At 45.1% G+C, this 15,773-nt stretch overlaps 1 protein-coding gene across 1 annotated transcript in view; it reads right to left on the minus strand.

The window, feature by feature from the left end:
* Alkal1 (ALK and LTK ligand 1) overlaps positions 1 to 8,240 on the minus strand; it is a 24,681-nt gene extending 16,441 nt beyond the window's left edge. Inside the window, exon 1 of the mRNA XM_008840905.3 lies at positions 7,911 to 8,240. Coding sequence (XP_008839127.1) covers positions 7,911 to 8,091 — 181 coding nt within the window. The 5' untranslated portion in view covers positions 8,092 to 8,240. The remainder of the gene's footprint in view (positions 1 to 7,910) is intronic.
* Between the last annotated feature and the right edge of the window lie 7,533 nt (positions 8,241 to 15,773).

Genomic DNA, 15,773 nt, shown 5'->3' on the forward strand with positions numbered 1-15,773 from the left:
AATAAATAAATTAATTAATTAATTAATAGTGTGATTATTTTTTTCAGGAATGTAAGAAAACTTCTGGCTTCCCTAGGTAATCTGTGATTGAAAAGTAATGCTCCAACATCTCAAAATGTCCTGTAACTGTGGTGAGTCACCCACCTGTCCTCTTGTTCAGGGAGGCCATGGCGACCCCACCAGATGGACTTGAACCAGTGTCCAGTCTACAAAGAAGAGGGTCAACACAGAGGAAACATTTCCTCCATGCTTCCGAGTAAAGCCAGCCAAGGTCGAGCAGGACCTTTGACTGATCTTCACATAGACAGAACTGGTAAAAGAAAGGAGCCAGGGGCTCCTCCCAAGCCCATGTGACCCCTGAGGAACAGATCCTCCAATGACCTGAAGAGTGAAAATAAATTGGTTTATTTGGGCCTATGTATAGTCTTAAACACCCAAAAGGAAAGTATAATGAAAGATTAAAGTGATCAATATGTTTCTTTAAGAGTTCAAGGGATTACACTTTCCAGACATTAGACCTAAGTCCATATTAAATGTTATACAATTATTTCTCATTGATAATTTTGTTTCTAATCACAAAGTGCTGCTCAGATGTAAGACTTCAACTCTTGGTCTGCAATACTGTAGTGCCCACCTGTAGCTAAGGGAGACAACCTACTATTGTTCTAAAATGATGGCTGAATGTGTTTTCTCCCCCTATCTAGAAGCCTTTGAGAGGGAACTGACACTGATTCTACCTACTCCAACAGCTATCAAAATCCCTGAAAACAAATCCTGAGTCAATCACTCTCGAGTCCATCCTTGACTCCAGCTTTTATCAAAACGCCTGAAAGCAAATCCTGAATCCATCACTCTCGATTTCAGCCTTGGAAGACAAAAGAAAAATGAGGAGGCACCCAATAGAGGGATGCTTTTGGAAACGCTCGTCAAGAAATCCCAATGGACTCTGATAGGAACATTTGAAATTTGTCCTGTTTTAACTTTTTCTCTGGTTCCCTGTGTACAACTTGTAATGCTAACCACTCTTCTTGCCTTTACTTCTCGAGAAGAGTACACAAAGTTGTTCAGGAAAAAGTGATGGGGAGGTATGGGAGGAGTTGGAGGGGAGGGAGTGGGTGTAGATTTAATCAAAGCACCTTATATTCATGTATAAAATTCTCAATAAATTTTTTTAAAGTTAAAAAAATGTAATGCTCCAGGGAAGAGAAGCAGCTCTGGGTGACTCTGTGAGCTTCCTGCCCAGTTTCTCCACTTTGCAGTGATTTAGATGGGCTCCTGCAAGCTGACAACAGCTCCTGCCAGAAGACTGTGAATAAGCAGAGATTCATCTATGTACGTGAGCTCTGGCTACTCACAACGAGCTTTTATGATCAGAGCAGCTGGCTACCGGGCCCAACAGACCTCTAGTCATAGCACCTGCCAAATACATATGACAAATATCATAGATAACCTTCCCACCTTGACCTCTTCCCGTGCTGACAGCTTTCAGTGAAACAAATAGCCCCACATAACTCTGCAAAGAAAATATTAGTATTTTAATATTGGACATGCTTGTTTGACTAAGCTAGTCCTTTTCCCTGTGTAGACGAATAATGATGCATCAGGCTATGCACCTGAAACACGTTTAATGGTATTGTGGCACACACCAGTAATCCTGGCACACAGAAGGCTGACAGAATTGAGGTTTGAAGCCAGCCTGGACTACACACAATAAGACCCTTTCTGGGGTGGGTAGGGCGCCGGGGAACCAAAAAGAAGAAGAAGAAGAAGAAGAAGAAGAAGAAGAAGGAGGAGGAGGAGGAGGAGGAGGAGGAGGAGGGAGGAGGAGGAGAAGGAGAAGGAGAAGGAGAAGGAGAGGAAGAGGAAGAGGAAGAGGAAGAGGAAGAGGAAGAGGAAGAGAAAGAAGAAGAGGAAGAAGAAGAAGAAGAGGAGGAGGAGGAGGAGGAAGAAAGACTATACCTTCTTCTTCCTTGGTGATATGAAAAGTAGCAAAATGTTCTTTTCATTATTTCATCTGGAAGAAATTGTTAGTCACTGAGTATGAGGCATAACTGAGTGGGCAGAGGGAACTGTTACAGACTGCGATAGAGGGCATTTGGATTGCACAAATAAATTCCATTATTGTGCAAGGGCAAGCAGTATTCGAGTATATTTAGGGAGTTTTTGAGATTGTTTTTTTAAAATAGAACTATGGAGTGTTTGCCAAATTAATTTAGGGCTCGGCTCTTTTTGACCATAGAAATAACTGTAGAGACACCACAAAGAAAGAGAGTTGTGATACTGGGAAATACATATTCACTCTTAGACCTGATTCCTGACATACAACTCCTAAAATCTTAGGCTCTCTGAGATGACCAAGTCTTCTACATGCTAATAGTTTGATGCCTGGTAAGTGGTTACCAAAAGAAACATCAAGGCAACATACAGGGCTGGGCTGGAACTTTAGTTCAACACTGAGGACCAGTAATTCAGTCAATCCTGCCCAGGTAATGAAACATCCATAAAATCCATAAAATGGCTGAGAGTTTCCAGATAGCTGCACATGTAGTTAGTAGAGGGTAGCTTGCCACCCAGCAGCCATGGAAATTCCATAAGTTTGCCCCATCTATCTCTTCATCTGTATCCTTCGTAACCTTTTGTATGATAAACAGGTTAAGTGCGAGTATAGTTTCCCTGAGTTCTGTTATCTGCTCTAACAAATTAAACCATTTGGGCCTCAGCACTGATGCAGAGCCCTTGAAGTGGAGCTGGGAGACCAGTTAATCACATCTCAGACAGGGCCACTCTTGAACCTTTGAACCAGGCTGCAGACATGGCATCCCTGACCCCCCACACATACTGCCACAACCCTGCCTCACACACACCAGGGCCAAACCAGTTTCCTGAAACAGTTAACCTCTGCTGACCTTCTCTGTACCATGGTCTCTTACCTCTAGACTACCCACAGACCACGACAGCAGCAAGGCCTTTCTTATGTGCCAGCTTCCGTTCTGCCAGCAAAGACCATAATGCCTAACAAGTGATGAAATTCCTAACCCTTTTGCAGTTACATAAATATAGTCACCATTTTGTAAAACCTCAGAGCACATTTTCAAGATTTCTTGAGTTTGGGGGCTGGAGAGGTGGCTCTTGCAGAGGACCTGAGTTTGGTTCCCAGCACCTATATCAAGCGGCTCACAACTACCACTTCAGCACCTGCATTCACATGTACATAATTAAAAATAAATCTTTTTTTTAAAAAGACCAACTCTAAGATTTCTTGAGTTTGTACTTTCCTATCCGGCAATCCATATTAACCCCAGATGAATTTAATTGTTGTTCTTGTATATTTGATCATCGGAGATTTCGGGGGCTTGGATGTATGTGTGGAAGCACTCTTGGAGTCAGACCCTGTCTCTAGGTGGAATGCATCCAGACTGAGCTGGATTCAAGGACACCAGCTTGTGTACACTGTGAAGTAGATTATGTGCTCTTCCCCCCCTGGGGGGGGTATACCATTTAAGGTCAAGATCTCTTCTACATTGATTGGTAGGTTAGAAGGGCAAGGAAAAGCAGTTAATTTTTCCACAGGGGCCTAGATGGGCAGACAGAGTTCCAGTAGGCAAAAGCGAGAGAAGGACATTCTAGAACACCACAGAGCAGCAGATATGGAGTAAGAACAGCATCTGTGGGGAGTCAGTACTGAGCCTGACAGCCACAGAGGCCTCTGCGCCGCACTGAAAGGGAAGAAGTCACAAAGGGATGTGAATGGCCTGTGTGAGGGGTGCCCGGCTTTTGCAGAAGATTAGGATCTGCTTGGAAAATCAAAAGATATTAGTGCAGATGGTGATTAGGGAGGGTCCATACCCAGTACTACTTAATTAAATGTCATTTTAAAAAATAATCTACCCAATGGTGTCTTCAGTTTTTCTTGAAGCCTTGCCATCAGCAAGATTTTACATTAAAACAAGCCCTCTGCAACTCTGGCCTTTAAAATTCTACAGAATTAGCTGGGCATGGTGGAGCATGTCTTTAATCCCAGCACTCAGGAGGAGAGGCAGGTGGATCTCTGTGAGTTCAAGGCCAGCCTGGTCTACATAGCGAGTTCCAGGCCAGCTGGGATGAGGAGGAGGAGGGGGGGGAAGAGGAGGAGGAGAAATTCTACAGAATTAATAGAAGTGGGATGTAATTATGATGTCCCAGCGAGGGCATAATAAAAACAGAAGCCTCTCTGTACCCTTCTGTACCACAGTTTTTAGCCAGTTTCCTTCCTATTTCAAACTCCTCCAAATCTCTTTTTCCACCACAGCCTGTTTCTCAGTCTTCTGATCTTGTCTACATTTTGGTGGTGAGTGCCCAAGGGTCCCTTTTTTCTGGCAGTTTGGGGTGGGGTCCTGAGTTCCTTCCTAACACTGTGATGATAGAGGCGATGGGAGAAAAGAGCAGGAATCCAAGGGCAGGAAGAAAACTATGGAAACACACGCATTTCAATTCTTACTCCAGTCGGATGGAAGCAGTGACGTGAAAAGAGGCAACCTAGAAAGTCACTCTCCAACACGCTCATGAGGGCTTGAACCAGGGCAGTGGGAAAGAGTAAAACAGAACACATTCTAGGTATTCCAGATGCCATCTATTAGCTACACTGAGCTGAGAGTGACCTCAGATGTTGGTGATTGGCTAAAGGAATAGGCAAATACATACATGGATAGAAATGTGCTGTGGGGAGGAAAGAAGGCCGCAGGTGGCCAATCACCAGTGTTCCTGGGTGCCTAACAACCACACACAACAACTCCAGGGAAGGTGTCCAGGTTGGCAGCTCTTGTCCCAGACTTACGTCTCACATCAGCTTCTTAGGGAAGCTGGCCAGCCTACTGAAAAGGGAGTCTGTGCAACTCCATGTCATGATATTGAGAAATACATAGTTGGCCTTCCTGGCATACAAATCCTAAACTCCTTGGAATCTTGGAAGTACTAGTATGCTGAGGAGTTGACTGAGGGCAGAAGCTTCTAGGCAGCCTCAAGGTGGGGGCTGAAGGTGGAGTTCATCACTATTGCCCAGTGATTTACTCAAACCTATCTATGTAATGAAACCTCCACAAAAATGGGAAAGCACAGAGTTCAGGGTTCTGAATAGCTGAACACCAAGAGGATGCATGGAGGGTGGCTCACCCAGGAAGGGCATGAAAGTCCCCAAACGCCTTGCCCTGTCCTATGCATCTCCTCATCTGTATCCTTTGTGGTATCCTTTATGGTAAACCAATAAAAGTGATTTTGAGTTCTGTGGGTCACTGTAGCAAATGGATGGAACCTGAGAAGAGGGTTATGGGAACCTTGACTCCTAGTTGGAGAGTCAGAAACACAGAAGAACTACCTGGGGCTTGTGACTGGTATCTGAGACAGGGACAGTCTTAGAAATTGAATCTCTAGCCTGTGGGTTCTGGCACTGTATCTTTAGGACATAATCGAATTAAAAGCCCAGCTGGTACCTACTGCAATATTACTGGTGTGGTATGCAGAAGTCCTCCAGAGTTCAGTGCCGGGAGCAACTGACATAGTCAGGATACAGAAAGAGAAACTGAGCCTGAGTCAGTTTTTTCTACCTTCCTGTGCAGCAAGGATTCCAAAACTAAGGCCTGCAGACACAGAGGAAGGAAGGAACGATGGGAAGGAAGGAGGGAGAGAGGGAGGAAGGGAGAGAGGGAAGGAGGGAAGAAGAGAAAAAAGAAAATGAAGCATGAGGAGAAGAGGCCTCTGGGCCATTGTGTGGCAGCCCAGTGGCAGGTCCAGGGCATCCTGAGTCCCCTGTACTTCTTCCTCTCACAAATTAAGTTGGGTGGTAGTGTTGATTGTGTTGCAGAGTCACAGGCACATCTGACAGGGATGAGAGTCTTTGGCCTCCCAGATCTAGGAGATGTTTCTTCCAGAATGAGTTATGACTCCTGCCACCCCTGAGCATATCCTGTGAGAACATCCAGATGGGTCCTCATCGTTGTATTTATGTCCCTGTTTGTTCCTGGTCCCTGTCAAGAGCTCCATTCACAGACTCAGCATCAGATGTAAGTAGCTACCCTTCCTCTCCCCGTGTCAATGAAGTACACTAATCAAAAAGTAAGGCCAGCTTAGGCAGCTGTAGAAGGCAGTAAATGTTGAGGGTGACCAGTAGCCTACTATCTTTCACGCCTCATTTAGGGGAGAGGGTGCTGGGGATTGAGCCTTGGGTCTTGCATGTGCTAGGAAAGTGTTCTACCACTGAGCTAAATCCCCATCTCCCTTCATTGTCTTGAACCAGAGAGAAAGCAAGTTAACCTTAAATGAAGCAGCTCTAAATCAATGCGTTACCATAAATGTTTTTGCAATTTGAGATTTTTTCTCACATTCCTTTTACATTCCAAAATGTCACTGGATCCTCTGAGATAAATATTTTGGTTAGCAATAATTATTAAGTCAGGGACTGGAGAGATGGCTCAGCGGTTAAGAATGATACTGCTCTTCCAGAGGACCCGAGTTTGATTTCCAGTGCCCAAATCAGGTGGCTCACAACTGCCTCTAACTCCACTGAAGGTACATGCACAAACCCACATACATATACACATAATTAAAAAATAACAATGATAAAATAATTTTAAATAAATAAATAATGATTAAGCCAAAGTGGGACCATCACAGCACCCCCTACTGAGCTCACTGCTCCCAGCCTCTCATGGATGGCTTCCTACCACCTCTCTGTCTGGCTCATTGGGTGACCCTGCATGCTGTTCTTCCTTCCCTCCCCAAATGTGCTATAAAGGGCAGAGACCTGGCTGCCTAGAGGTCTGCACAGCCTCAGCCCTCTGCATGATAGCTAGCATGGGAAGACAGGTTCTCAGTAGAAGCTGTGGAGTAGCTAAGTATATATTTAGATCATACTATTAAGAAAGAAAAATAAAAATGTGCTTAGTGGCTCATGCCTGTCACCCCAGCACCTGGGAGGCTAGGCAGGAAGATTTCTCTGAATTTAAGGCCAGCCTGTGCTACACAGTGAATCTAAACAATCTCAGCGACATAGTGAAATGCTATCTCAAAAAACAAGCAACCTAGTCCCTCTGTGCTTTCTTAAAAGTGAAGCATGAAGTGGGTAAAAAACCCCAAACCAACCTAAGGAAATTTTGGCCACCAGTGGCTGCTGAAAGGGGCAGAGACAGTCTCTTGTAAGAATGGGACTCTGCAGGCTCCAGTGGATGGACCCACACTGAAGGACATTTGGGGGCACAAATTAGACTTGCCTCTCGGCGTTTTCCCTTTTTCTCTTGATCTACACATCTTTTCTGTCTGTAAGAATCCTGTTTCTCTATCGTGACAACTACCCCCCCACACACACACACACCTTCTCAGGCATCTTAGTGGCAGGAACCTGCGTGTTCAGAACTGGCATGAAAGGAGCTGGTAGCCTTTAGTCCCCTCTATCTTACCTAGGAAAGGTTGGAGCCAACACCAGCCTTGGCAGCTTACAGAAGTTGGCTGCTACTACCCAGGCCTCGGGCCAGCCTAAGAGAAGGAAAGGGTATTCTGGAATGTTAGGGGTCTAATGGTGGTCATATTAGTTAATGTTCAGGACCGCTTCAGAGGACACAGGGCTGAGATGCTGACAGGTGGATAAATTGTCCCACAGCCTGGCAGGTGAGGCTGAAACCCAGGTCTTCCTGCTGCTAGAGGTCAGTTTATTTCCACAAAGACCTCCAGCCCCTGGGAAGGAGCAGTAAAGCTGTTTTCTTTGCCTGCCAGATTGTTACTGAAGTGTCAACCTAGGCCAATCTAGCGAACCGGTTACCTCCCCAGGAAGGGAAGCTGCAGATGTGTATTCTCCGCTGAATCCATCTTCCCAAAGTGAGCGCCTTGCCCAGAGCCCAGAGGATGCGGGCTCACGGGAGGATGGGGCCGGGGCGCAGGCTTACCTGCGCTCCGGGAGGCTCTGGGCGGCCGAGCTCCGGCTGCCAGGAGAGAAAGCGCTGGCCTGGGCTCCCCGACGCGCGATGCTCTGCGCCCCCGGGGCCGCGCCTGGATCCCGTGCGGGGACAGCGCCAGCGCCAACAGCAGCAGGGCTGGCAGGGGGCCGCCGGGCTTAGCCGGCTGCATGGCCCCGGCGTCCGCAGCTGAGCGACCCTGGGACCCGTCGCGCCGCGGTGTCTATGCGCCCCGAGCGCGGGGCGGGGACCGGAGGCGGGGAGCGGGCGGCGCTGGGGACCGCGGGTGCCCCGGGGCCGAGGGCGGGTCTGGGCGCTGGACCCTCGGTGGGAAGCGCACCGCCTCCCGCGCACGCTGGGCTAGGCCGGAGGGACGTACTGGTGTCCTGGCGTGGGGTGCGGGGAGAGATCCCGGCCGGTCGAACGGCCAGCACAGGGTCCCCGGGCTCAGTCCCTCGCCGCAGACTGTGGCTCTCCGGTGACCGCCAGCGAAAGCCGCCAGGATCAAAAGAACTCGCAAGTTCTCTGTCTGGAAGCAAGAAAGCGGCGCCTGGCGACTGAAGGGTGCAGGTTTGCCAAGACCCCTGCTGTGCCCCGCCACCCACCTGCTTGCCCCTTGACCCCGGCGGCAGAACCCGCGCCTGGAAGGTGTAAGGCCCACACCCGGGACCACAGCGCCTGAGAGCTACCCACACCCACCCAGATCCCTCTAGGAGTCATCCGGCTGAGTGCCACAATCCCGAGGCAGACCAGCATGACCAGAGACCCCCAAGGATGGGAAGTTTAAGTTATGAAAGTCTTGTGCCGGCTTTGTCAATAATAAGTCCACGCATTCTCCTTAAAATGAGAACATTTCTGTATAAACTATGATTTGAGTCCTTCCACCTGCCTGCTTTAGGTTAAGTGTATTGGAACATGTTGACATGCCCGTCGCTTTATGGCTAATTATTTTCCCATAATCCAAAGCAGTAGAGGCCCTGTGTTCCTTAGCTGTTGCCTAACTCGAATTTCTCTTCAAAGAGATCTTGTCTAAAACTGAAAAATAATCCCAACTCATTCACATAGTTTACCTAAGCTTTACGTTGTCAAACATGCTCAGGAAGTTGAAGGAGCTTTAGAGGAGAAGTTCCAGAAAAGCTTGCCTTTCGTGAGACTCCCAGGAAAGTTTTGTGAAGATTTCCACTGAAGGATGCTACTGGGAAGCTCACATCCTGTATTTCCCAGTGACATATAAAAATGACTTCCACTTGGAAGACAGTAGTGAGCCTCGGGGAAGAATAGATGGAGTCCTCACTTGGAGGAATAAACTTTCTCACTTCTCTATGTGAAATAGCAAAGCATTAGACTTTCACAGTTATGAACAAGAATTTCCAATTTTAATTGTAATTAGAAATACAAGAAGTTGGGTTTACTCTGGAACACAGGAGGGACACACACACACACACACACACACACACACACACACACACCCTAACTGCCAGGAAAAGTAAAACCTTAACACTGAATGGATGCCTTCCTGTCTTCCAGATGCTGAAAGCACACAGCAGGAAACCAAGGAACTTTCCAGAACTTGATAGCTGTGGGTTTTGCTCTGACTGTGTGCAGCAGAGCAAGAAATGGAGCCTCAATCTTCTCAGCAAAGTGAGGAGACTGAACTTCAGCTGTGAAAGAGGGCGTGGGGCTGGGGTGGTGTGTGAAGAAGGCAAACTGCAGGGCTCTGCATCCTTGCTCAGGTCTGTAATAAACAGCTGCCTGCAGGCTGGGACAGAGGGATTCTTTGAGCTCAGGAATTGGAGAGCAGCCTGAGCAACAGTCAAAACTCATCACAAAAATTAAGAGGAAAAAAAAAAGCAGAATTCCAGTCTACTAAGCATCCATCTCTACAGGAGGAACCCACAAATCTGCATTTCAGGACAGGGTGGTTTTGATGCAAATGATCTTTGAAAAATACTTTTATTAATTCAACAAAAATTACTTGAGGATAAATTATAGAGCAGGCACAGAGGAAACCATGGGAGTAAATTAGACATTTGGCTGTCTAGCACAAAGATCTGTCGCAGATAAGCAGGTTGCCATAATGAAGCACTCTTTGCTTTGGATCTTGTTCTTCGGGTCATCTTCCTGCTGTCCTCACGAGGTGCTACATGCTACTTCTTGTCCATTTGTTCAGAGGCTACTTGAAGCTTCTTCCAAGATACATCTCATAACACTGTTAACTTATTATACTCTTACATATAAAGGATGGACTATCTCTTTAGAAAGGGGCATTTATTCATTTTTAACAATTATGTTTTGAAGCTTGGTCTCACTTTGTAGTTCAGGATAGCCTGGAACTGACTATGTAGCTAGAGTGGCCTTGAACTTATGGAAATAATCCTGTGTTCTGGAATTACAGGAATGTACCACAAAACCCAGCTAAATAATTCAAACTTCTAAGTGTAGATGGTTTGGAGGTGTTTTGTTTAATTGTTTTTCTTTTATGTGTATCAGTGTTTGCATTGAATGTAAGTACACCACATATGTGCAGTGCCCTGCAGAGACCAGAAGAGGGTGTCAGAGCCTCTGGAGCTGGAGTTACAATTATTAGCTGCCATGTGGGTGCTGGGACTCGAAACCACCACAGCAAGTGTTCTTAAGCACTGAGCCCTCTAGTGCAGCTGTTTAAAACTATTTTTTAAGTCTTTTACCTCGTATCCTCCCTCCCTCCCTTCCTGTCTTTCTTTCTTTTGACAGTCTCACTAAGTCATCAAGGTTGGCCTTGAATTTGTAATCCTCCTGCCTCAGTATCCCCAGTGCTGGGATTATAGTTGTGCACCACCAGATACAGCCACTCACTTTCTTTGCAAGTTACCTAATAAATGAAATAAGTGGTGTTCCCCTAAGTACCTGTGGTGGTTTGAATGAGAAGTGTCCTCCATAGGCTCCAAGTATTTAAGTACTTGGCCCCAGCTGGTGGCGCTGTTTGTAGAGGTTTAGGAAGTGCAGCTTTGCTGTAGGAAACGTCATTGGGGATGGGCTCTGAGAGTTCAGAGCCTTGTCCCACTTGCAGCTTTCTCTCTCTGCTTCCTGTGCCTACTTGAAGGTGTGAGCGCTCAGCTTTCTGCTCTGGCTGCCTCCCTGGCCATGATGGATTCTTCTCTCTCTGGAGTCATAATCCAAATAAACTTTTCCTTGTATAAGTGACCTTGGTCATGGTGTTTTATTGCAGCATCAGGAAAGTGCTAACACACATTTGACTCCAGTGCTCTCTGGGCTGGGACCTAGTTGGCAAATCATGAAAAAACGCAGCCAAAGACTGTATCATCCATAAATACCAAACCTGCTGTGATGTGCCTCCTTCTGGAAACTGGAGAAGGAAATTGGTAAAGTCAGTCAACATACCGAGTGTATTTGCTCCTTATGTGGCAAAATCAAGATGAAGAGACAGGCTGTGGGGATCTGGTACTGTGGTTCCTATGGGCATTAATTATTTACACCAGTATTATAACTAACCTGAACAAGATAAAAGCCTGACTCTTAAAATAAGTTGGGCTTTATTTGTTTTATTTTTGTCTTTTTGAGACAGGGTCTCCTTGTAGCCCCAGCTGGCCTGGAACTCGCTATGTAGACCAGGCTGGCCTTGAACTCACAGAGATCCGCCTGGCTCTGCCTAGATCCACCTGCCTCTGCCTCTTAAGTGCTGGGATCAAAGGCATGTGCCACCACGCCCAGCTAAAATAAGTTTTTAAGAGTGGGTCCAAACCTGGAGGACATTAATTCCCTTAGCTAGGTATTAGAATCAGCTGTCTCCCAGAACTGTGCAAATGGCTCTCTCTTTTCCCCTCAACCTGTACAGAGGGAGCTGCCTGTGTCCCTACCCTGTGCCAATAGAACTATCTCTCAAACCCTGTTTCTTCTACCTCATGCCTCATCAGTCATACCCATAATTTATTCAAAATGATTTGTCCAATTTCATTGGGAAGTACAATTTCAAGTTCAACTCCATCCTTATGTCAATAGACCCATCTGGCCTTTTCATGCCCACTACCTCATTCATTGAAGGTCATGCATCCTTCTCAGTCTCCACAGTGTCCAGTGGGTCTGCTTTGATATGTTAATTCTCAAGCATGCCCGCATTCATTCATCTTCTTTTTGGGTGGAGTACCAAACTGTCAAGGAGACACCCCAGTCATTAGATTGCAAGAGCATGGGTGTGGTTTTGCTGGGGTTAATTACAAGTCATTAGTCCAGATTATGTCCATTAATAAAAGTCATTCCTACAGGTTTCAGCAGGGAAACAGTAGCTGGTGGTGCCTAGACCCATAGAACCACTTTGCCATCATGGAGGAGTGCTCATCAGAAGACTGAAGGACGTGAGAGACAAGTAGAAGGCCTACCCTTGGACACATCCCTGATTGAAAGCATATAGGCTAGCCTGTGTAGCAACTGAAACACATGTAAAAACTCAGCATAGGGCTGGAAAGACAGCCCAGCAGTTAAGAGAACTGGCTGCTGTTGCAGAAGACCAGGGTTTGAGTCCCAGCACCCACATGGTGGCTAACAACTGTCTGTAACTCCAGCTCCTGACTTCTGCATGCATTGCACTCATACACATAATAATAATAATAATAATAATACCAGCATGTAAACAAACCTTATTCAACATTTCCACATTATAATCACATATTTAATACATTTAGTTTAGCATATCCAAAAAGCAAAAAATTTGAAGATACAAATATTGGGAAAAAAATTAATTCATTGTTACACATCTCCAGTTTTTCTTTCCTTTTCTTTTTTTTTCTTGTGCTGGAGATACAATACTCTACTGCTGAACTACATCTCCAGTTTCACCCAAAGTTTCTTTATTCTTGAGAATTTCATACATGTATACAGTGAAACACAATCATATCTCCACCTCCATTTCCCACTTCAGTTGCCCTCAGTCTCCCCCAACAAGGCCCCCTCAAACTTCATGTCCGTTTTTTATAACCCACTAAGTCCAAATATTGCTGCCCATGTGTGTATGGCTGTGGGGTTATCCACTGTATTAAACTGGTTCACACATCCAAAAAAGAAAAGAAAATAGAATGATTCTTTCTTTCCTGGCAGCTTTCAACTGATGATAACTCCTCATTAAGTCTAGGATGTAGAGAACACCTCCCCTATCTGTGCCAGGATGTTGACTGTGCAGTAACCACAGTTGATGTGAGCTCATGAGTATGACAGACATGTCAAGTCCAGAAGTTTGCATTTCGCAGCACTCCTCCATGATCCACTTCTTACCTTCTCTCTTCTTCAGTGCTCTTGTGGCAGTGGAGCTGGCGTGGCACTGTTGGGAATGGTGCTCCATTTGGGGCTGAGCACACTATCTCTTATTCTCAACACACTGACCAGTTATGCATTTCAGCATTCGTTGCTGCCCCCTGCCAAAAGAATCTTCCCTGACCAAGGTTGAGAGCAGCCCAGATCTATGTGTATAAACATAAATATTTAGATGGTAATTTGATAACATAATCACTTAGCAAAATAACAATAGCAGCTTCTACACTAGGGCCTATGACCTCCCTAACCACCAGCTCTTGATTAGAATTATAATGCTAAGCATGAAATTTCTCCCTGTGGAATGGGCCTCAAATCCAGTCAGAATTGGGTTTGTTATCACATAACAGGTTTGCCACTACTGCACCATTGGGCATACCTTGCCTGGTAGGTTGATGTTGCAGCATGCCGGATCTAGTGCTGTGTAAAACCATTAATTTCTCTTCCCCCAGAAGCCTACATCCTGACTTCTGACTCTATGAAAGCTAGCCAATGAGAAGGAAGCTTCCTGATCTAACCTATATTTTTAAAAATACATCTCTGCACCTTCTAGGATAACAATCCTGTTTCAGCCCATTTATATTACTCATCTGATGTTATCTATTAGAAATTTATGGCCTTTATTCCATTATAAATTTGGAGACCAGTCCAGCAACACAAAAACCTAGAACTTCTAACAAGATAAAATCCCATTTTATGTGTGTGTTTTTTTTTAATGTGTATGCGTGTATTGCCTGCATGTAGGTAAGTGCACGTGTCATGCAATGCCCACAGAGGACAGAAGAGGCTGTTGGATCCCCTGGAATTGGAGTTACAGACAGTTGTTAACTGCCATGTGGATGCTGGGATTCGAACCTGGGTCTTCTGCAAGAACAACCAGTGTTCTTACCTGTTGAGCCACCTCTCCAGCCCCCGATAAAATCCTATTTTAAAGTTTATAGAAGCAGACTCCTTTCCACAGTAGTGAAAACTGACACACTCATGTCTCTTCTATTGGTGTGTCGTAATTCACTTTGATTCTCTTTTCAAGTGAAATCTCTCACACACATTTTAAGAAAATTTTACAACTTTTCTCACACCTGGGTTCAGGAATTTTGTGTATATACACACACACACAAAGCTACAAGAGTTTTACTTTATTTCTTAAATTTGATTATTATTTTTACGTGTATGAGTGTTTTGCTTGCATGAATGTAAGTACACATGTGTTGTACAGTGCCTGTGGAGGTCAGAAAAGGGTGACAGATCCCCTGGAACTGGAGTTACGAATGTGGATGCTGGTAACTGAACCCAGGTTCTCTGCAAGAGCATTCAGAGCTCTTAACCACTGAGCCATCTCTCTAGCCCCTTGTTCCTTAATATTTTATTAACATGACTTAAATTTCACTTGATACACAAATAGTGTAAACAGAGTTTATGTGACATTTTTCTGTTAATATGATTCTTAAAAATCTCACCTTTTTCCTTTATTAGATCACACAGGTAAGGGCTCTATCACTGAGTTATAGCCCTAGTCCTATTTCCCCTTTTTTGAGTATAATTTTAATATATGTAATAATCTTCACAAAATATTTCCATTTTTATGTTTGTTATTGTTTGTATCTTGAAAGTCCTACAAAGGCCCATGTGTTCAAGACTTATAATTCAAATTCAAATTTGTACTGGCACTGTCCGTAGGAATGACTTTGTCAACACCCATCCTCCTAAAACCTCTTCAAAGGATTTGGATGCTTTGGGCACATTTACTTTCTTTTTCCAATTTTTTTTTTTTGTATAAGTGTTTTGCCTGCATGTATGTAAGTGCATTCATGCATGCAATGTCCATGGAGGTCAGACAAGTGCATTGGATCCTCTGAAACTGGAGTTACAGACAGTTGTTAGCTGTCATGTGGATGCTGGAAACCAAATTCAATCCTCTGCAAAAGCAGCCTCTTAATTACTGAGTCAGCTCTCTAGCCCCTTCTCCCTGACCCTTCTTCCTTTTTTTTTTTTTTTTTTTGAGAAAGGGTCTCATTGTCTAGTCCTACTGGCCTAGAAGTTACTATGTAGACCAGGCAGGCCTTGAGATCACAGAGATCTGCTTGCCTCTGCCTCTCAAGTAATAGGATTAAAGGTATGAGCCACCATGTCCCAAAATTTGCTTTCTTTTAATAATATTTCTTTTGTTATTTTTATTTTATGTGTATCAGTATATTGCCTGCATATATGTAAGTGCACCCATGTCATGCAATGCCTGTGGAGGTCAGAGGACGGCGTTGTATTCCCCGGGAACAGGAGTTATAGATGGTTATTAGCCACCATGTGGGTGCTGGGAATCGAATCTCTGCAAGAGCAGCCAGTGTGCCTAACCCCTGAGACATCTCTCCAGTCCCAGTTTTACTCTCTTAAAGGCAGTGGAAACACACTAACAGTGCGTAGCACTGAGCACAGCTGCTCCATTTCTGTCAGATTCAACTGCAGACACTCACTGCTCCAGATCAGCATGTGATGGCACCTTAGGTCATCACTGGTGACTGATGTTGAACAGACATTTGTTACAGTGGATCTCTCAGT

Source organism: Nannospalax galili, unplaced genomic scaffold, assembly GCF_000622305.1.
Source record: "Nannospalax galili isolate Female #2095 unplaced genomic scaffold, S.galili_v1.0 scaffold639, whole genome shotgun sequence".
NCBI classification, from domain to species: domain Eukaryota; kingdom Metazoa; phylum Chordata; class Mammalia; order Rodentia; family Spalacidae; genus Nannospalax; species Nannospalax galili.